The sequence below is a fragment of the Furipterus horrens genome, unplaced genomic scaffold (genome assembly GCF_987537825.1).
Source record: "Furipterus horrens unplaced genomic scaffold, mFurHor1.1.pri manual_scaffold_7, whole genome shotgun sequence".
Lineage (NCBI taxonomy): Eukaryota > Metazoa > Chordata > Mammalia > Chiroptera > Furipteridae > Furipterus > Furipterus horrens.
In genome coordinates, this window is record NW_028327177.1 from 17,907,153 (window position 1) to 17,931,468 (window position 24,316).

General features: G+C 34.0%; 1 protein-coding gene across 3 annotated transcripts in view; it reads left to right on the forward strand.

Annotated features, from left to right (window-relative positions):
* The window catches only part of CSMD3 (CUB and Sushi multiple domains 3), a 908,638-nt gene that overhangs the window by 237,239 nt on the left and 647,083 nt on the right, over positions 1-24,316 (forward strand). For all 3 annotated transcript variants that reach the window (XM_090283433.1, XM_090283434.1, XM_090283435.1), the window contains exon 5: positions 14,440-14,647. In XM_090283433.1, coding sequence (XP_090139559.1) covers positions 14,440-14,647 — 208 coding nt within the window. The remainder of the gene's footprint in view (positions 1-14,439; positions 14,648-24,316) is intronic.

Here is a 24,316-nt window from a genome sequence, read left to right on the forward strand (position 1 = left end):
TTTATTCAGTATCATTTAAGATAGATACTTTGGCTACCCATTAAGTACCAAACATATTTCTAAGCAGTGAAAATACAAGCGTGAGAATAATAGACATTGTTTCTTACATACAGGGTTAAATTCTTGCTGCTGAAATGAAGCTTATCTTCCATAAAATAAAGTTAACAGATGCACTCAAATTAAAAATTTTTCATTTTCAAGTAAACTGGACTCAAGTTCTGTAATCTTATATATGATAAAACACTGTGTGAAATTTATAAAAAAAAACATAAGAAGTGAATGATTGGCCTATATAATAGAACTGGGAGAAAGCCTCTCAAAAATGCATCAATTTAAATCTGAAAATGGAAATTCCTTATTTTTGGAAATTAAAAAAAATCCACTTGACAAAGTGATTTTTCAGTAGGATGGCTTTTCCATTGTCTATACAACTAATAGTTTATATTGCGATAATAAATAAATTTTGACATCACAATTGTCTTTCTAGTTCAGTAAATATTTCTCACCCATTCAATATCCATTATAAGTTTGGTGACCCATCTTGATCTTGTAGTTATTACCATCTGTTTATTGTTATCTTGAGACATCTCTGAATTAAGATCATTTAAGGCCATGGTAAGTGCATCGGTCTTGTTCCATATTCAAGGAAAGCCATTAAAATCTTACAAACAGGAGAGTATGTGTGACATGATCTGATTTCCACCTTAAAAAATACTCTGAAGTTATTATTATTATTTTATTACAGTAGCCTCATAGTATAGTTTGATATCAGGAGCTGCAAAACCTCCAGCTTTGTTCTTATTTTTATAATATTGCTGAGGCTATTGGGGGTCTTTGTTTTGGTTCCATATAAATTTTGGGAATATTTTTTCTAGTTCTGTGAAATACATCATTGATATTTTAATAGGAATTACATTGAATATATAGTTTGCTCTGGGTAGTATGGACATTTTAATGATGTTAATTCTTCCAATCCAGGAACACAGTGTATACTTCCACTTATTTGTATCTTCCTCAGTTTCTTTCTTCAGTGTCCTATAGTTTTCTGTGTACAGGTCTTTCACCTCCTTGGTTAAATTTATTCCTAGGTACCTTACTATTTTGTTGCAATAATAAATGCGATAGTTTTCTTAGTCTCTCTTTCTGATAGCTCACTATTGGTGTATAAAAATGCCATCAATTTATGGGCATTGATTTTTTTATCCTGCTACTTTGCTGAATTTATTTATTAGGTCTAGTATGTTTTTGGGGGCAGTCTTTATGATTTTCTATGTATAATATCAAGTCATCTGCAAATAATCACAGTTTTACTTCTTTATTTCCAATTTGGATGTCCTTTATTTCTTCTTTTTGTCTGATTGCTGTGGCTAGGACTTTCAGAAATATGTTAAATAAGTGTGGTGAAAGCAGACATCCTTGCCTTGTTTATGTTAATTTATGATCCCTCTGGCAGAAAAACAGACATATAGATCAATGATCCCAGAGGTAAACCCACACCTGTATGATCAATTGATATTTGACAGAGGTGGCAAGAGCATACAATGAAGCAAAGGCAGTCTCTTCAATAAATGTTATTGGGAAACCGACCAGTATCTGCAAATAAATGAAACTAGATCACCAACTTACACCATAGATCAAAGACTAAAATATAAGTTGCAAAACCATAAAAATCCTACCAAAAAACATAGGTAGTAAAATCTCAATATGTCTCGCATAGCAATATTTTTGCCGATATGTCTCCTAGTGCATTGGAAACAAAGGCGAAAATAAACAAATAGAACTACATCAAATTAAAAAGCTTTTGTACATCTAAAGAAACCATCAGCAGGACAAATATGGAACCCACTGTATGTGAGAACATGTTCTCCATGATACAATTGATAAGGGTTTAATCTCAAAAATATGCAAAGAACTAATACAACTCAACACCAGGGAGACAAACGACCCAACTAAAAATGGGGAAAGGACCTGAATAGACACTTCTCAAAAAAGGGCATAGAGTTGGCCAATAGACATATGAAAAAATGCTCAACATTCCTGATCATGAGAGAGATGTAAATTAAAACCACAATGAGATATCACCTCACACTGGTCAGAATGGCTACCATCAATAAATCTACAAACAACAAGTGTTGACAAGGATATGGAGAAAAGGGAACCCTAGTGCAATGTTGGTGGGAATAGTCTGGTGCAGCCACTGTGGAAAAAATATGGAGTATCCTCAAAAAATTAAAAATAGATCTGCCTTTTGACCCAGTGATTCCACTCCTAGAACTATATCCTAATAATCCGAAAACACCAATTCAAAAAATATATACACCCCTATGTTCATAGCAGTGCTATTTACAATACCCAAGCTTTGGAAACAGTATAAGTGTCCATAAGAACATGAGTGGATAAAAAACGCTATGGAACATTTATATAATAGAATACTACACAGTAGTAAAAAAGAAGAAACTCTTTAACTTTTGTGACAGCATAGATGGACCTGGAGAATGTTATACTAAGCACAATAAGTCAGTTAGTGAAAGACAGATACCACATGATCTCACTTATATGTGGAATCTAATGGGCATAATAAACTAATGAACAGAATAGAAACAGGAGCATGTGGTACATAGAACAGACTGACAGTGTCCAGGGGAGGAGGGAAATGGATGAAAGATGGTGAAGGTTTTAACCAAGGGACATTTATACATGACGCAGGGACACAGACCAGACAATGATATGGGGATTGACTTAGGAAGGAAAGAGGATGGTGCTGAGTGGAGGTGGGGGAATGGAAAAAAAGCAAAAAGTGGGGGCACCTGTAATTACATAGGCAATAAACCAATAAGTTATAAAGGGGCAGGAGAAGATGGGATTAAAGTCATGGTTTCTGTCATTCTGAGTCAGAGAGGAACTGAAAGGGCATTTTTAAGGGGTAGGCTTGGCCGTAACTTACATCACTTTTGCTCAATTCCCATTGGACAGCCCATTAGTTTCAAGGCACCATCCTAACTTTCTGGGTGGTGGCATATGCAATCCTCCTGAGGAAACTGATCAATAAACACACCATTTTCTTTCTGCCTCATAATAGTTCCAATCTGAATCTTGGAAGCAAAAGTTCCTCATGTCTACATGGTAACTATTTCTTTCATTTTACTTATTCTCAGCCACTTTTTCAAACTCCTACAGTTTCTGAGCGCTTATTCTCCAGACGAGAATTAATAACTCCTCCTATTGAAATGTATACAATCCATCACTATGAAATGAACAAAGATTTTTGGAAAGGTTATTGCTACCCAAACTAGTTAATATGTTTTATTAATATTAAAAATTCAGTTTAGACAGTTGGATGGTAAAGAGGATGGAGCTAAATGACATAGATTGTGGAACCATCAGTATACCTGGAGGGTAGTTTAAATAAAGACAGTAGATAATACCAGCTTGGGAGAAAGGTGATATTTATGAAAAGAACAGTATAAACCTTGGAAGGACAATGTGTACTTTTGAAGAATTCTTATTTAATAAAGTATTTTTATTTAAAAACCCCAATAAATTCAATAAGATAATAATAAATAATAATAAAGTAGTTGATAAAAATAAAATGTAACATATGTACAGAAAAAGTCACAAATTGTAAGTGTACAATGTGGCGAATTTTCACAAAATGAACACAGCCTTGTTACTAGCACCCAGATCAAGAACAGGATAGTTACTAGAGCCAGAAATCTCTCAAAAACTTCTTCCCAGTCACGATCCTGCCCATCCCTCAATGTAAACACTCCTCTGAGTTCTAGAACCACAGATTTTTTCCTATTTTCAACTTTTATGAAATGGAATCTTATATAATTTACTCTTTAACTAGTAACACTAATGGAGAGATCCATTATGGTGTGGCTTACAGTAATAGTTTACTCATTTTTTATTGATTGAATGTGGTACGTTGTAGGACTAAATCAATATTTATGCATTATTTTGATGAACATTTTGGATTCTCTCCAGATTCAGTTACTATAAACGATGTGTCTGTGAACATTACTATAAATATCACTTGATGCATATCTGAGAAAATGTCTAGTAGTGGAAACATTAAATTGTGGGATATGGATAGCTTTATTAGACAGCTGCTAATGAGTTTTCCAAAGTGGACTTACTGGTTTACAGGGTTATCAGGGGTGTATTTGAATTCTAGTTGATTCATATCTTTGCTAAGCATTTACAATATTGATCTCTGTCATTTATACATCATGGTGTGTTTTCAGTAGAGAATTATCATGGTTTTAATTTGAATTTCATGGATAACTATTGAGTTGAGTCCCTTTCTTACATATCCATGGACAGTTTGTTGATTCTCCATTGTCAGATGCCTATTCTAGTCTTTTTTTTTAATGTGTTTTATTGATTATAATATTACATTTGTGCCAATTTCCCTTCCCTCTGCTCCCCTCCACCCGGTGGCCCCCCCTCCCTCCAGTTGTCCCCCCCTTTTAGATCATGTCCATTAGTTGTGCATACAGTTCTTCTCAACCTCTCTCTGTCTATTCCATTCCCTCCTACCATGATCCTTAATTCCTATATCATCTCCCTCCCTCTCCCCATTCCCCCTCCCTGTTGACCTCCCCCCAATATGTTCCCCGTACCTATAGTTCTTTTCCAGTCTTGTTGCCTGTTTAGTTTGCCTTTGTTTCAATTCCCTAGCTTCTGTTGTTTCTTGTGATGCAGTTTTCATTTTAGATTTCATTGTCTTGATCCTCCTTTTTCTAAACCAGTCCCTTTAACATCTCATATAACAGTGGTTTGGATCTAATGAACTCTTTCAGTTTTATTTTGTCCTGGAAACACTTTCTCTGTCCTTCTATTCTGAATGACAATTTCGCTGGATAGAGTATTCGTGGTTGTAGGTTTTGGATTTTCATTACTTTGAATATTTCTTGCCAGTCCCTTCTTGCCTGCAGGGTCTCCCTTGAGAAGTCAGCTGATAGTCTAATTGGGACCCCTTTGTACACAATTCTTTTCTTCTCTCTTGCTGCTTTTAAGATTCTCTCTTTATCTTTAATTTTTGACATTTTGATTATAATGTGTCTTGGAGTGGTTCTCCTTGGGTCCAGTTTTTTTGGAACTCTCTGTGCTTCCTGGACCTGTAAGTCTATTTCCTTCCCCAAGTCTGGGAAGTTCTCCTTTATTATATTTTCACTCAATTTTTCAAGTTCTAGTTCATCTTCCTCGCTCTCTGGCAAACCAATGATTCTTATGTTGGGCCTTTTATAGCTGTCCCAGAGGTTTCTGATCCTCTCATCGTTGCTTCCCATTTCCTCTCGCTGCATTGGTTGACTGCTTGTTCCTTCTCCATATTCCAGTTTGTTGAAATGAACTCTGGATTTTTTTTCCTCACCATCTGTCTTGTATGTGGTTTTGTTCCTTTCGTTATGAGTGTTTTTCGCTTCTTTCTCATCTTTTTCCAGATCTTTTGTGAATTCTGTAAGCCACCTGATAACAATGGCCCAGAACTGAGCATCTGACAGGTTTCTTATCTGTTCATCTGTCAGGTCCTCCATCTGTTGCCTGGTGAGCTGTGCCACCGGGATTTCTATAGTTGTCTGCCTCATTTTGACAGATGCGTTTTGTTTTCTTGGGCCGGCTGTAGGGGGCAGTGCCTGTGTACTCGTAATGACCCAGCGACCGGTGCCGTTCGGCAGCCTTTCTTGCTGTGCCGTGGTGCTTTGTCGTCACAATCCAGCGACCGGTGCCTGTCCGCGACCTATTTCGCAGCCCTGTGGCGCTTTCTTTGGGGGCGGGGGTCCAAGATGGATTCACACAGTTATTCCGCTAGGAGACCGGGATCTGTCCTCCCGCCCCCCTGGGCCTCACTGTTCAAGGCGATGCGGTGGCTGTTTTCCCCAGCGCTGGGGTCGCGCACTGCCAGGGGCTTGACTGCCTCCGGGCTTTTTCGCCGCCAGCCGCTGACCGCAAACAGGGCTGCCCTCTTTAACTCTTACCTGCCCAAATGGCACCGCTGGTTTATAACTTCATATGTTGGACTTCCGTGTAGTTTTATTTTCTGGAATTTCTAGTTATCCTTTGTTTTGAAGTAGTTGTATTCCTCTATAGTTGTAGAGGGAGACCTAGCGTGTCCGTCTAAGCCTCCATCTTGGCCGGAAGTCCGCATATTCTAGTCTTTGATCCATTTTTCTGTTTAGTTGTTTGCCTTTGTATTAGTGATTTATAGGTGTTCTTTATAGATTTTGAATGAGCACTTATAAGTTATGTGTACTGGCAATATCTTCCACTGTGTGCCTGGACTCTCTTAGTGAAATCACTTAAGGAATAGAATTCCTATTTTTAATTCAGTGTGATGTGTGTATTTAAGATAACTTTGTTGTTTCTAAGGACATGAAGGTGGTGTCTTATATTTCAGAAGTGGTACTGTTTCACATTTTACATTTAGCTCCATGGTTCATCTGGAATTGACTATTGTGTATGGATGGATATCCAATTGGCCCAGCACCGTTTAATAAAAAAAGATGTTTTATAAATATGGTATATCAATATAATGGAATATTATTGAAAGTAGAATGAGGTTTTGATATATGCTATAACAGAGATGAATCTTGAAAATCACTGAAAATCATTTAATTGCATGCTTTAAGTGGGTAAATTTGATGGTATATAAATTATGTCTCAATAAATATGTTTTTAAATGCAAAAAAAAGTTATATTCTGCCATGCTGTTTATGTAAAATATCAAGTGTTTCTCTGTGATTATCTGTGTGTGTATAATTCTGAAGTCTTTATTTTGCTCAGTTGTTTGACTAGTCTATATTTACTTTTAATTCCTCATTGTTTTAATTTATGTAGCTTTATAATAAGTCTTACTACAGGTTATTTAGTTTTATTTTTCTCTTCAAGATTATCTTACTTAGCTTCTTTGCATTTCTAGATTAATTATAAATCAGCTTGTCAGTTTACACACACACACACACACACACACACACACAAAGACACCATATTTTGAATGGGATACACGAAAACCATAGATTAATCTGAGAGAGAACTGACACTTATAGATTTGTAATCTAAGTATATGGATTATTTATTTACATAAATCTCTATTTTCTCTCAACAAGAGAAGTAGAGATTTACTCAGGCTTTTTATATTTCACTGTTTTATTTAATTATATTTAAAATTTTATCTTATCAAAAATGATGTCTTAAAATGTCGGTTTATAATTATTTATTTCAGATATATTTTATATGTTGCCCTCCTGTTCAGTGGCCCTCCTAAATTTACACATTAAGTTTTATATTTTATTTGGTGAGTCTCTTCTATTCTACATTTCAGTTTTCTACATGTGTAATCATGTCATCTACAAATAATGAAGTTGTACTTTATTGCAGTTAAATATAAAGAAAAGTTTGAAAATTAACTAACTGCCACCTTCTGGGTCTTAATAACAATATGCATTTTCCAGTTAGTCTTTCTCTCTCTTTTTTAATAAAGCTTTTGACCTGCCACATACATCTTGTTTTTAGAATTTATTTGGCAATTCCTCTTATCCTACTACTTTGTTTTGACCTTTCACCCCAGTTGTCATACTATTCCTCTGACTTTTAATAGTGATATATTCCTTGTGATTCTCTCTTCATTCTACTTCATAGATATATTAAAGATCATGATAATTATTTAAATGGTGAGTTTAAATAGTTATACTCACTCATTTATTTGTTTCATATTTAATTCAGTAAATTCATATAAATTCCTAAAAAATGGGTATAATCCTACTTTATAGAGTTCATAAATTAGAGATTTCAAAGACCTGTGTGGAAGAAACTCTTCCATCGACATGTGGCCTTTAAGGTCACCCAGAACCACAACATTCAGATAGGATAAGGAGGAAAAAAAGAACATGAATGATTTTTGTAGTAGGATTTTATGGGCAAAGCATGCAATGATGCTCATGTCACTCACAATCTATGCACCAGAACTCTATTCCCAGCTACATGACCTATCCTAGTTGCGAGAAGTGCTAGGATATTTGTCCCAGCCGGGGGACCACTGCCCAGCAACTGCATGTGTGGAAGTGGAACAGGAATTTTGGTGCTTAGCTATTTGTGTCTGTCACAGTAAGATGCCTAAAAACTATGCTTCTTATTTGGAAATCATTTGGCCATTATATATTCAAGTAATTTTGTATGCTTCTTCCCTGCCCCACAATAATTTTTGAACATCAGTATCACTTATGTTAAATTCCTTGATATTTCCTACAGGGGAAAGACTTTTAAAAAAGTTTTTCTGTTTTCATTGCTTCATTTTTAATAGTTTCTATTGCTCTGTCTTCAATTTCATTATTATTTATTCTGTCGCATCTAATCTGCTGTAAGGCTCACTGAACACTTATGTCTCAGGCAATAAAATAGGGGGAGACGAGATATGGTCTGGGATATAGTGTGCTAACCCTTGATTTAATTAGTAGGACATAATAATAATATCTGTTATAAAGTACTTGCCTATTAAGTTCATAATCTCTATCATTTTCGTTCTGATTCTACTGACTGATGTTTCTCTTGGAAACAGGTCATGATTTTATGCTTCTTGTTGTGATTAATGATTTTCTACTTGGTGTTGGTCATTATGAATTTTAAGTTATTCAGTATCTGGATTTTGTTATCTTTCTTTAAAAGATGCTGGTCTTTCTTCTGGTATATGTGTAGTTACATTTAGTTTAGTTTGTGTCCTTTGAAGTTTACTTTAAATACTTGTTATGGCATATCTAGAGTAACCTTTTCACCAGGGATAGTTTATTCCTTCTACTGAAGTGTATCCTTTCTGAAGTTTCTACTAATACTCTGGTTATTTAAAGAGGACTCTCAACTCTAGCTGGAGGAAGTTGAAAAATAACCCAGTGTGATGTCTTGAAATAATTCAGCATGCAGGCTCCTTGTCTCCCCTGATCTCTTTTTGCCTGACTTCATGAAGTTTCATCCTTTGCATACATTTGTAGTATTTATCTAAGATGCATGGAGCCACAATGCAGATTTTGTGAGTTATTTTTCTGAAGAGCTTCCTCTCCTCTAGACTTCTGTCTTACATGGCACAGCTACCTTGTGCTCCCTGAACGCTGTCCACTCAGCTCAGGGAGAACACCATGTCCTACTCATAATCATCCTCCCTGGCCTGTGGTCCTGAATGTGCTTGTAGATGAAGGGCCAAGCAATTACAGGGCTTTCCTGCTTTTTTCCTCCTTTCTTCTGGGATCACAGTTCTTTATGGCTCTGGACCAGTGTTTGAAAACAGTTTTATCTTGTTAATTTTAAAAAATTTTTTTCAAAGGATAGAATGTAAAATTTTCCCTGTTGCTCTGTCATGACTCTTTTAGATGTAAATATATTTTTCAAATATTTAAATTATCATGAATAAATAGCTGTATTTTTATTTGTACATTCTGAGATATATTTTAAGTAGGATTTAAAAATAGACAAACTATAATTCACATACTTCTTTATTACTTGCCTCAGTGCATTAACTTTCTCATTGTCTCAACATGTCTCTTAGGAAGATAATTGTAAATTAACATGGACTATTTGCTCAAAAGCATATTTGAATAGTCAGGAAAAAACTTTCAATTCTGAGATGCCATTATTCATAGATTTTTTTTCTTTCCATGAAGTGTTCAAAAGAATGAATGATGAATGTTTTTCTTGAAGTTATAAATCTGTTCTCAGAAGAATTTGATTTCATCTGTTTTAGTATGAAAGAAGCTGGAATGCGAAATTGAAATGATTAAAATCCTTTAATATTTCTTCATAATCATAAAAGTCCACATTTCTTTAGAATTGGGACAGCATTATTTGCTGTGCCTTGACAAATATAAAATAAAAATAGCAATCTAGAAGATGTGCAATTTACCTACTCAGTTGCTCAATTTTCTCCTCTATAAATGAAAGTTTCTTCATAAACACAAAGGTGCATAAGGCTGAACTATTAAATGTGAAAAAGGGCAGTTAAACAAATTGAACTTCTGTCCTGTATATATAATATAATAGATAATTAATAAGTGTAATATTAAAATAGCTTTTCTAATTAAAAGACATACAACAGTGATGCTTGTTTTGGGAAGAAATACAAAGCCCTACATACCACTTTACTTGAGTCCTAAAAGGGTTGATGTAATATTGAGATGGAGAAGGGAGATTTGCAGAAAAATTGCCCATGTTGAAGTTGGAGATTGGACTGAATGCTTAACATCTGGAATTGACCAAGTGTACTCATCTGCCACAATTTACAGTTCTTTCTCTCTCTGATAAAACAAGCCTGTTTCCTTTCTGCCTCCCTCACTCACCCTCATCCTTAAGCTACTTCACAAGAAGCTAGTAGCAGGGCGGATCACAGAAGGAGTGTCTGAAATTATGTGTTACAGAAAACTTTTCTAGTATTTTTTGTAGCTGTCTTCTTTTTTTTTTAACTGTCATGTTTTGGGTCAGTTTTAATCTACAGTAACTTATATATAATGTATGACTTAAAGCCAAAACAAATTGAAAGTAAATAAGTTTAATTCTAGGAAAAATATGTTTGTGTAAAATACTGTTTTTTTTCTCCCTGCTCTATAGATAAGAAATTAAAGATTACTTACCAAGTTTATGTAAATTCTATTATTTTAAAGTATAGAAAATAAAAGTTATTTGACAATAAATTTATAATACAGTATTCCTTCACTAATTATCAGGGCAATGCAAGTCAAAACTGGAATGAGATATCCCCTCACACCTATCAAAATGGCTATAAAAACAAGACAAAAATACGTGTTGTTGAGGATGTGGAGAAAAGGAGAACTTAGTACCCTATTGTGGGAATTTTATTTAGTACACCCACTATGTAATACAGCGTGGAGGTTCTTCAAAAAATTAACAATGTAACTTTTATATGATCTAGCGATTTCACTTCTGGGTGTTTATATGAAGAAAACAATAACATGAATTTGAAGAGCTAGAAACACCCTTATGTTCACTGCAGCACTATTTACAGTAGCCAAGAAATAGAAGCAACCTGTGTCCATCAATAGATGTTTTGATAAAGAATTTGTAATATGTATATAGAATGGAATATTACTCAGCCTTAAAAAGGAAATAAATCTTGCCATTTGTGATAACATGGGTGGGCATAGAGGATATTATGCTGAGTGAAATAAGTCAGAGAAAGACAAATATTATATAATTTTACTTATATGTGAAACCGGAAGAACAAAAGTAATGAAGAAAAAATAAAAATAAAAACAGACTGATAAAGACAGGAAACAAACTTGTGGTTGCAAGAGGGATGAAGGGGTGAAGATGTTAGGTTAGTAAGAGGTACAAACTTCCACAACACAGGGATGTAGTCGATCATATTATAATAACTTTCCATGATGACAGCTGTTAACCTGAGTTATTTTGGTGATCATTTCATAATTAATATAAATATTAAATCACTATGATGTACACCTGAAATTAATAGGCTATTATATGCCAATTATACTTCAATTAAAAAAATTAAGGTTCTATCATTTACAGGATTTGTACTAATTCATTTGACCAGGGACCAAGCAGTGTTACTTCGCTGACAGAGCACAGCACTGGGTTTAAGGGCTTCGCAGTTTGTTTTAATGCTGTCTTTCATGTGTTCTAACTCTGGTTAAAGTAAACATTTTGGTGTATGTAGTACCTTCTGCTCTAAGAATCCATAATTACAGAAAATGTATAGGTTTTTATAAATACTGTCCTAAATCCAGACCAAATCACAATACATAGGTTCTAGCATTTAGGTAGGGCCACCTTAGCAAAATAGTGCATATTGGACAAGTACTAAAAGCAATCTTTACCTTTTCCACCATTCTGTCCCATGAGGATTCTATGATAGTTTCTGTAGTAATAAAGAGATCGAACAGCAGTACTGTATAAAGAAGTAGATACAAGAATTGGCAAGAGCATTGGTTTGTTTGCTGGAAGATCTGAGTTCTCCTTCTTGTTTCCAAGTGTAAATGAATAAATTTTTAGTCTTGAAGGTATCTTGTTGTAAAATAATTTCCCTGGAGTGAGCTGTTCTATGAGTTGCTCTCTATTTCATGTTTTAGAAGCGTGGGGTTATTTTTCTCTTCAGCTAACCTAGATTGAGGAACTTCAAGGGGGCCATACAGAGAATTTTATTTGTATGCCCTGGAACTTGGAGGACACATGTGTTATTTTTAAAACCATGATTGAAATATTTAAATGTCTGTTGGAAACCCATAGGGCCGCATGTGGGAAGAAACTGTATTTCCACAGACAATGCATATATGTGGCATGTTTTCATTTGACCAAATGCAGGACTGTGTGAGGAATTTCTGTCTTAGGTCTTGCCTGAGAGGCTCACCTCAGGGATACAAAGACAGTCAGAAATAAGATGGAAACACACAATTCTATTCCCATGGCATGAGGGAGAAATGTAATCAGCCAGCCACAGAGACCCACTCACCCGTGAGGGAACTGATTGGGAAATCTCTGAGAGACCCACAAAAAATAACATAAGCAAAAGAATAATTTTGTAGTCATCTGCCATAATTCTTGGAAAGCTGTACCGAATCAGTAGCAGGCAAATGAAAAGATTCAAGTCCTCTGATCCTTCCTATTTCCAACTTTAGGAGGAATCGCAGAGAGCTCAGGGAATAAGAATGGATGAACAGGAGTACTAGGAAGGAGAACAGGGAGGAAGGGCCCACCTCTCTGCCTTACCTTTGCCCCATCTATGACGAATCCAACCAGGGGGAGCAAAGAACCTTAACCCAAACAAAGTAATTTTTGTTTTTCTTTGAGAGTCACTATCCACGACTGGACATATTGATTTATAGAAATGCTTGAATTATAATATGGATAGTTTTTTCCTTTAATCTGAGTGTGAGCTGAAATATCTAGAGAGAGGGAAATAAACAGCTCCCAGAGCTGATTCCAATAGACTGGGTATCAGTTCCACTATGAATATATAATAGTGTAGCATTTTGTTTTCAAAGCAGCACTCAACCCTAGTATTGGTACTGAGAAGATAAAGAGTAGAACTAGTTCATGGTTGGGGATGGGGAACAGCAAGTCATATTTACCGGATGCTAAAGGTAAGGTACTGAGGGACTGCATTGTGTGTTCTGGCAAGAAAATTATAGTACTATGTCTCATAGTCAAAACTGGAACCACTAGTTTATTTTAATTCCAAAAATACTTAAAAAATTTGGGAGGACATGCAATGAAAATAATTTACAATTGAAAATATTTATATAGTCTACAATTAATTTAATATCTTTTAAGAGTAATATATTCATGCTTTTAATTTATGAATTGCAGAATTAAATGGATAAAGAGTGGGGCAGAAAGAAGCTAATGTTACTTGATCCATATAGCATAATCATCATGTTTTCCCCAGTACCAATGCATTTGCTATTCCCTGCCCATTGTGGAGTCAAATAGGATGCTGCCCACCTCTGCTTATGAAAGTTATGGATTATTATCTATTAAATGAAATAATAATTGGAGAGCCAGATTTTTCCTCAAACAGTTCACTTGAATTGGAAGAATCCCCTGAGTGGATGAATACAACAACAACAACAAAATTTTGAGACAATTTATTGCACAAGTAAATGAGTAACTCATTAACTCAACTGGTCTAAATAGTGTTATGACAAAACAAATTTCATAGCTTTAATTTATTTATGAAACAAGGAGCTGTATCTTATACTTTCACACTAACCACAGCCAGTCATGTAACTCCTCAGTGAGCATACACTATCGGTCAAAAATAGACTTACGAAGAATTCATGACCCCTATTTGGAAAACAAAAACCATAGGTTCTAAAGTAAAGTTAGTAGGACAATTATTTATAATATTGTGTATATATATATATATATATATATATATATATATATATGAATACCTAGAAAAATATATTTACATTGATGAGGTCATAGGGAATATATTAACAAAGACGTATTCATTACTATATTATTTCTCTTTCTGATTAAAAGTTCCTGGATATATGATGTATATTTATTTAAATTGCATTTCCACAAGTATTTTCAATAGCTTTTGAATCATGCCATTGAAAAAAAACTATATTACATTCTTCCTCAAATTGTTTCTTGACTTTGTAATGAGCTAGATTAAAAAAATAAAACTAAAGCTCAGCCCTGACATAAACATGCATAGACTAATTGAAGATTTCTCATCAAAGACCTTAAGAGTCAGCATCATCAGCTAATCAATTAAAAGATATTTATGGTTCTATTATTCTGAGATGAATTGGAATGTAGATTTTCACTTATTTTTATTGTTGTTTCAACCATGACTGTAGAATTGTCAAGATGTAGTTTATATTTATTTATGTTACTTTAGTAAAAATGTTAAAAGAGTTGCATTTCTCTTAATGACATATCTGAACATTTCATCCTTGTTATCAACAGCTGAAGATGCGTGTGGAGGAACAATGAGAGGATCCAGTGGCATCATATCAAGTCCCAGTTTTCCTAATGAATACCATAACAATGCCGATTGCACTTGGACCATTGTGGCTGAGCCTGGGGACACGATCTCACTCATATTTACTGATTTCCAAATGGAAGAAAAGTATGATTACTTAGAAATAGAAGGTTCTGAGCCACCTACAATATGGTAAGTAGTTTCTGTTATCCTAGTGTTGATGTCATAGCCTAAGGCAAACTGCAGATCAAAGAATAGCTATGTGTGGGCTTTTAAAGACTTAAATATTTGAAAGAACTTAGAGTTAAAAGGAAAATTATAAGTGGCAACTGTCAGAGCTAAGGGATAATTTAGAAGATCTGGGCACCAATATAGCAAATAGATTGAAAATTTGAAAGAGCTTTCCATCAATATTTCTTTATTACTCTATCAATGAAAAGTTATGTGATAATCAAAATTTGTGCATGAAAACTAAAATTCTTCCAATGTAATTTACACTCATGTTCTTTAGTGTGCTGGTCCATACTTGATGGTTCCTTCCAAAGTAATTGAATAGTCCTGGAAGAAATTTGGCTTTGTTTTTTTATAGATATATCTTTTATGTACCCTGTTATATGAAAGCAAAATTTAAACAATATAATCTGAGTGAGGATGGTCTCTTTATTTAGAAACTCAAGACATGTTCTGAAAACTCTACAGCTTATAGAACATACTTTTAGGATATAATAGTTTAAAAAACAAAATGTCTCTTTATGCTATTTTAAAAATTTGAATACACTTGAATTATTGAATGGTAAAGTAGCTTAGGAATCATGAGATTGGTGAAGGAAATAAATATATAAACACTAGACTAGGAAGGGCCTTTTAAGCCATGTAAAGGATTTGGTAAGAAGAGTGGGGTTTTATTAAATTGTTTTATCAAAAACAATTACATAAAGAGGTCTGAATGTTCAAATGATTATTCTTACTTATGTTTAAGGATTGATTTGAAGTGCGGTTTATTCACAGTGAGAAGACCACTTAATACATGATTGCTGTAATCCAAGAAAAAAATCATGGTAGTTTGGATTATGACGGTATTGATAGCGATAAAGAAGTAGAATGAGTTGAGTGATATTTAGGAGGTATAATAAAAAGGACTCTGTAATGAATTGAGGACTGATAAAAGATAGTGCTCAAATAAAACATTATTTTCTAACTTGTGCAAAAGTGTAAAGACATATTGGAAAATGTTGACTGAAGGTCAAGTTTGCAATAGGAATGCTATGAAAATTTCAGTTTGTTTTAGATTTATTTAGCTTGAAATATTTTAGACATTCTATTAAAGCAATCTGATAGATAACTATATCTGTCTATATGACTCAGGAGCTCTTAGTAGAAGAAAAATGGATATATAGTTGGTAATTGAACCAGTCGATGTCATGAATTAGAGCTACAGAAAGACAGGATGATATGAGAAGACAGGAGGGGAGGAGGACTAGGCCTGCATAGCAACGACTTATAAAACCCAGGTTTAGAAGGATGATCTGCATAAGAACCCTGAGGATGTGCATTTAGAGAAGCAGGCAGAAAACTAAGGGAAAAAGGTATTCAGATAAGAGAAGGAAACATGTGAAGAGGAGTAGGTGATACTGTGGAGTGATGACAAAAGGACATTAGCTAAATGTTTTTTAAAAAGGTATTCATAGTTGACTAGGCTTCAGTAAAATTACCAAATGTGGCTATGATCTTAATAGATACCTTTTAAAATGAGACAAAAATAACACACCTATATCCACTCCTATATCCACTTTATTTTCTGTTTGTGTTTTCCCCTCCTTCAGGCCATGACACTTAGGGTTATACAACTTTAATTCTTCTCATGATAATTTGAGGCCTCAGTGCAAAAAAAAACCTGCAAAATTGTGGTTTAAATGCTTGAGAATGAAAAAAATGAAAAAAACAAACAAACAAAAAAAAACCTCAGTGACATCTTTTGCCCCACTGACTATTATAGTGAAGTCGTCATTGTCCATTTATGTGCAATCCAGTCCACTATCCCTGACTGTCAGGTTACTTTGATGTCACACAAACTGTTTTTGTTAGATTAACAATGGTTGGACTTCTTCTGGACAGACTTTGTATACTTCATGTTAAAAGGAAAGTCTAGTTTTCATTTATTCAACAAATACATGAGACTTTGTGCTGGGGAATATATTTACACTAGTTAATAAAATATTCATGAGTTCTGATTACATGGATGAAATAATCTCTTATTTTCTTTATATATGGCATAATATTAAACACTAGTGAACCAGTGCTTATAGAGAATAGTTTACTTGATCTTGTCTCACAGATAATTCTTATTGTTACTTAGTATTTTTTATGATCGTCTTGATGACAGAATCACATTGGTCTGATATAATAAAAATTATATAATAAGACATAACTGAAAAACAAGCCTCCTAGGATAACCTTTTTATTATTTCTTTCTAAAGTGTGTTACCTCGTACTTATATAGTTGACCCTTGAAAAACAAAGAAGGTAGGATCATTGACCCCAGTGCAATCAAAAGTTTGTGTATAATTTTGACTTTCCAAAAACCTAGTTGTCTTTTAGTATCCATAGAGAACTGGTTCCAGGACCCACTGAGGATAATGCAATTCATGAATGCTCAAATTCCCTATATAAAATGGTTTAGATTAATATATATATATATATAGTTGACCCTCCACATCTGTGGACTTGCAACTGCAGGTCATATTCAGGTATGTGAAGTGGGCCAACTGTATGACAATAGAAGTTATATAAACTTTTGAGGGTAATCTCTTTGTAGTACATACAGTTGTCAAGTTATAGTGTACAACTGAAGTAATATATGGATAAAAAATGTTATAACAGCTTTTCAAACCATTTCTTGATTAAAATGATTAATTATTCAATGATTTAAAAAATTCACATCTGTGGTTCTGGTGACATTATAGTTGTAAGTTATCTTCTTAGACTTTCCCATATAATAAAACATGGCTCACATTATTATAACCATAGTTTATGGTTTTATTATCATCATTTCATTTGGTATCCACTGTATCCTGTAACTGAGGAGATACTTTAATGATACCAAGTTTGCTTTGTCTTTATTTATAACTGTTACATTAAGAAAGACCATATAAAATATTTTCAAGAGCAGAAATTATTATATATGCATATGTTATCTCTACTACTAAATTGTTGGGTAAATTCAGGCAAAAGATTTACTCTTTCTATGTTTTACATTTTTTACATTTTTCAAAACATTCTTTGCTTTGAATATTTAATGAAATGACAGTTTAAATTTTATAATTATAAAACTGCCTTTACCTGAAAAACTTAATGTATTATAGCACTTCCTTCTATCTTTATTATTTAAATTTTTCATTATTTATATTCCAAAGGGTTAGACCAATGTTAAAATCAGTTTATGAGCTTTTTCCTTGAGAGTGAGAGCAAAGGATATATTATGGGCAACTTGCTGAATAGGCATAAACTTCAAAGGTTAATTTTATGTGTGAGAATTCTCAATCTAGAACTCTTCATAGGTAACTTGTTGCATATATAGCATTCATGGATTTACCCTAAATTCTCCTTGAGTATATCCTTATTTCCATGCTTTTATTAACATATAAATAATGAGACCCATGAAATTCCACTTCATTTATAAAGCAAAATTTTCTGTTGTGTTTGTTTTCTTAAACTCCATCAATTTTTAAACTTGGCTTCAGTTGAAAATGCTCAATCAAAATACAATAGTTTCAGAGACCATAAGAAATTATGACTGCGTGCTTCAGTTATTTTTTTAAATCTAGTAATTCCTGCCAGATTATCTTTGATCAAGTCATGGAATTTATAAAAGGTTTCAGCTTTCGTGTTACCTGTGGAGCATTTTGACATCTGCAGGAGATCACTGGAACATTGCATTTTCTTTTCTAAGTATATTATCACTTATAACAATAGCTTGCTCTGTAAATATTTTCGTCTATTATTTCATTTTATGTGCAGGTCAATATCAACATGTACCAGTGTTATGTTAATAATGTTGAATTCCACTTAAATAGATTGATGTAGATTAATTATCCTGAATACTAAGAGTACATTTCATTACTGTTATCTTCAAAAATATTCTTTCAACTATTAAATTCTTTGTCTCGCTGTTGATAAGAAATGAATTAGCCAAGGCTCTCTTAGGGCTGGAAGTGCTGACTATATATGTGTATTGAAGCTATTTCATGATAATCTTAAGCAGAAAATATTTAAAACTTGGGATGTTCATATAATATTATTCCAGTGATTTAGAATATTTATAATGCAGACAGGATTTACTTAGCCTGTTTGAACAAATGGAAAAACTAAGGCTAATAGTTACAGATTATAATGGAGAAAATTTGGATCAAGATAAGTAGACACTTAAAATAATTAATGACTTACCATAAAGCTATGATTGCCTGTAGGTAGTAAGTTTCTTTCTTGGAAAATATTTTTACATAGCTGTAGACAATTGATTATTGGCAATAAAGAACTCATGAACTCAGTAGTGATTATTCTAGATGATTACTGAAATACCTTTTTAATGCCAGACTTCTATATTCATTGGCTAACTTTTCAGTACTTACCAAGTGTTAGTAACATCAAATGCTATGTTCATCAAATAAAACTTCCTCTAGCCTGAGTTTTGCTTAGAGACATTGCTTGCTGCAACACCAATCATTTAGCCATATATTGATCATTTCAGCCATAAAAATGTACACCATTATCTGAAGTAAAATTATAAGAAATGAGATGTAGAGTGTGTTTTAAAACACTCTGCCATAATATTTGAACTATTTAAACATAAAATAACCTTTAAAGTAATTGCCAAGTATAAAAGTATATATTTTAATATAAATATACATTTCTATAGGCATAATCTGTAAAAAATAATTTAACTTTGGAATAGGCTTTTCTGGAGAGGTTAGAAATTTATAAAGGCTTTCTTTTCAGATTAAGTTTGTTATTTAAACATGGTTGTGCCTTATTTTTATGGGTTATAGGGAAACTCCATGCCAATAAAACGAAGTAAATAAAGTTGTAAAGAGTAGCACAAAGATAATAAACACATAGCCTTAGCCTCTTTATTTCTATCACCTACCAAAAGTTTTAACTATAGCATGTAAGATTCTGTGACACACAATTTCATTTATTAAACCTCTGATTGGAGCAGGCAAAAAATTTACATTCTAATTTTCTAGTTATCTAGGTCTCTGCAAATAACATAGCATTAAAAACCAGGTGAAAAGGTATGCCTTAAGGTTATATATCCCATATCTCTTGATAATATTCCGTTCCAAATTGAAATAACTTAATTACATTCTCCAAGGATCCATTTTCAGAGTAGGTGCAGCTGTTGCATTTTCTGTTTTAGAAAGACAATTATAATTACAGGCAACTTGCTTAAGATGGAAGTAATAATGCGTTACAAGTTAAGGGAATAAGTGAGATTAAAGTGCTGGTTCATGTAGGAAAAAGATATTGGTTACAACAGAACAGTGGAAATCAGGGTATTCCATGTGTGCATGTATGTGTGCTTTAAGTCACATTTTGGAGAGTACATGTAAGAAAATCTATTAATAAATTTATTTTTAAGAGAGAGTCATTTAGTGTTTGCTACATACCAGGCAGTATATAGCATATAAAGGCAAACCTAGACATAATATTTAGCAAGATCACAATCTGGTAAGGAAAACATTTGTAAATAAACACTTCCATGGAATGTTTTTATATAAAGCATATCTGGAGCAACAAAGGAGGGAAAGACTGTCTCAGGAGAAACAAGGCAAACTTCACAGAGGGAGTACATTTCAGCAAAGTCTTAAAACAAGGCTTATAATTAATTAAGATGGCAAGACTGGGTTCCATAGGAAGTAAAATTGGGCAATATTGCCTAGGGAGGACACTGTTAAGAACTCTAAAGGGTCAGAAATTGCATCCTACTGGTCAGTTAACAAGTTAGCCTGCCACATTTTCAAATATGCACGAGAAGAAATAAGACACCTAAGTCAGATCCAATGAGCTTTATTAATCATCACACAGAAACAGGGTGAATTTCAGGTTTATCAGTTTCTCTTACCCGATATCCCACAGGGTAACATGAAAAAGACCAGGTGAGAGCTGCATGTGCGGTAAGATCCATTGTAAGAGAGAAACCCTGAGTTGAAGGCACCTAAATCTGTTATACTACACAGTAAGAATTGTCTGCCTGTTTCTCTGGCGTAAGATGCTATATCTTTCAAAGCTATGAAGAAACACACTCTTTACTTCAGATGATTGTATTAACTACATATTCCAAGGCTGTTAAAGAAAGCATTCTTGGAAAGATAATCTAGAAATAAGGAAGTCAATGCATCTGTTTACAAGATGTACAGAAATGAGACAGATTCGTGAAATATCTCCCAACAGAAACAGCCAAATGTAAAATCTCCAAGAGATCACATAGTATGTTGTGTCTCAAGAATGCTAAAAGTCTCATCTGTATAAAAAATAGCAGGCACCTTGTTCCATGAAAAATGAAGGTCCCAGGAAGATGATCTGACCATGAAGATCTTGTCATATTTTACTAATATACTTGGCTTTGACTGTGAAGATTGATTGGGGTGTTGGAGACACAATGATTCTAAACATGGAAGTTACATAATCAGACTTGAAATTGGAATTATCATTTTGTAAAGCAAAATGGAGGCCATTGAGTGAGTAGAGAGAGAATGTAGACAGGCACCCCAGTTCTATAAGAGATGAAAATAACAAAAAATGATGAAGTTGCACTCAAGTTGAAAATGGGGATGATGATGTTGTTTTAACTTAGTAGACAGTTTTGGTACTTGCAAATCAATTGAAAATGAGATGGGATAATAGAGATGGAGGGATTGAGCCTCTCTCAAAGTTTTCTAATTCTAAATGAAATGAGGAATATAGGGAAAATAATAATTTAATGGAGAAAAGCATATCATTATTTAAATACTTGGATTTCCAAAGAATAAGGCAAGAGATGAAATAGAATGAGAATAATTTTGAGAAATAATGGTTAGAGCTATAGAAGTATCTGAGCCCAAAGGATCTTAGTGGAATAATAAAAACTGAGTAGAAGCAACTTTGAGATATGGGCAGGAAGAGAAATTCATGAACAAAATTGAAAGATGAGAGAAAGAAGAATGCAGAAAGATAGGTTCCATGGAAGCAATGAGGAGAGACAGTTTCAGGGACGATAGTGGCCATGAGGGTTAAAATTAAAAAAAAAAGACAAGAAAGAAGTCATTTAGAAGCATATTGAAATTAGAAGGTTCTTAAAATTGTTGGAAACAGCTATTTTGTAGAATAATTCCATGAAGATTATGACAGACATGACTGGGTGAATACTTTATGCCAATTTTCTCTTCCTTCTTACAGATTTGGGGAATGGTGGTATATTCAGTTAAATATAATCACCTTTCAACACTCCCAGGCAACTGTAATGGCGATGTGAAAGAATTTCAGTCATAGGAATCGATGTACAAATCATTGAATTTTGCCTTTTGGGAGAGAAATTTGAAAAAGCATACTTGGTTAGGATTTTCTTTGGCTATTTCCCCTTCACCTTCTTCTCTACCTTCTGGCTTGAAATGTGATGATGATGGCTGAATGGGTGGCGATGACCTGACTGCAAGAATAATGAGGAAAGTCATCGTTATGAATTAGTCAGAGTCTAGGCTGTGGAGTGAAGCAAATTAATCCTGACATCTCAGTGGCTTACTAAACACATATTTATTTCTCACTCAAACAAAGTCAGTTGTATCATCTGTAGGGCAGAGATTTTTTTAAGCATTCTCTCCTCCTGGCACACATAAACTAATTATTAATAGTCTATGACATACCAAAATATATTATTTGAGATTATGACAAAAATAGGTATAGTTTTGATTTATTTACAAAAATGTGATAAAGGTAATTAGCTACCCTTTTTGTTTCAAAGTGACTTAAAAAAGATCAGGTGCCTCTACTTGTATATAAGGCTTTCTGGTACCAAGAGTCATCCAACTGGATGCAACTTTATTATGCAGCATGACCACTAAGATGCAGATCTATCATATGACCTTATATATTTATGGCCCAAGACAGGACATTCACACTGATGACTATTGTAGTTGTCTTTTTTTTTTTTTTTTTTTTTTTTTTTTTAATTTGACAATCTAGGGAGAAGAGGTCAGCAGGACCTCAGACTGAATCGTCTTGTATTGCCTTTTCTTTTTTTAAATTCTTGTTGCACATCAGTTAAAAATCGCTGCTCAAAGACAACTGCCTTTTAAATAGTAGTGTGTGGAATTTAGTCTGTTACTATCTTGTATGTGCAATTATAGCACAGCGTTTCTAAGTCAAGGCAGGGAAGGAATGAGATCAAAAGGGTCAGGAAAGGGCTTTTAACTACCTTAGCTTGAACTAGTCACATAGTCTTGCCTAGATAGCTGTAAGAGGGCAAGAGAATACAGTCTTCAAAGTGCTTGGGAAGGAAGGGCAGGAGTACTGGGAATTAGGGAGCATTAGTGATACAGTTCTCTAAGACACCTTAAGCAATTTATCAACCCTGTACTGCCCACCTTTGGACATTTTGCTATATAAGAAAATATATTTCTATTTATATAGGCTACTGTAAGTCAGTTTTTGTGTCCAGTAGCCAAATGGAATTCTAATAGATATAAGAAAAAATAAAAATGTTTAATTTACTATAAATTGACTATCAAATGCTTTGTTTCACATTCATGAAATTTAAAATAAGTTAGATATTTTCATTTCAAATCCTGTATTGCTAAAACAAAAGCAGACAGGGATAGCACCAGAATGGAGCGGGCACTGGAACAGAGGAGGGTGTGCTGCTTCAAACTTGCAAACAGTGGGACCCAGAGGTTTGCTCTGCTCTGCTGTTTCCTGCTCTGCTCCGCTCTTCCCTGCGACACACACACACACACACACACACACACACGTATTCATATCCTAAACTACTACTTGTTATTGTTAAGTGTATGCCAAGTTTAAAATAGTGTCTTCTAAAGCATAAAATTAAACCCATTTGGAAGTTATTTAGGGGATTTAATAAAATGTATTTTATTTGGACTTTTTGGCAGGAAGGAAGGAAGTTAATATATATCAGAAAAGCCATTTGTCTTTTCTGCTCTTTTTTTAAAATTTGTTTATTTGTTCTTTTGTTTGCATGAAACATTAATTAAGTTACTCAACTCCCAAGTTATTGTTTCCTTATCTGTAAACTAGCATAAATATCGAGACCCATATCATATCTGTCAAGGTTTGGAAGTAGTCTTTTTCTGCTAGAATTTTTCTATTCACACCTTTTCAGCTATGGATTTGCCAGTCACAAAGGCATCAATAGCAGGATCATTAATAGTCAAATAGAAAACCAGTTATATTATTTTGGTAAATTGGAAAAGACCCAGATACTTTCAGGTAGAATAGTTTTTCTGGCTTAGTTCCAAAAGGCAACCATAGTTCAATTTATACTTCTATAATATGAAATTGCTATTGTGGAGAAGAATTTCAGTGACTTTTCTAGCAAGAAACACAGAGGTGATGGTGGCCTAGTCGCAAGGATCAGGTGTGTGTACCACATGGAGATAGGAGTGTATGGAGACTGGTTTTAGACCTGTAAGTCAGTTATGCTTCCAAAAGTTGAGAAATGGCACAATAAATGGCTCTGGCTCTCACCAGTTATATTAGTAACATTTCTCTTGTGCAAGAGAACTAAAAATAAGTGGGAGGGAGAGCAAGACATGTGTGTGGATTGAATTTTATTCCCTGTCCTCCATATTCATGTGTTGAAGCCTTAAA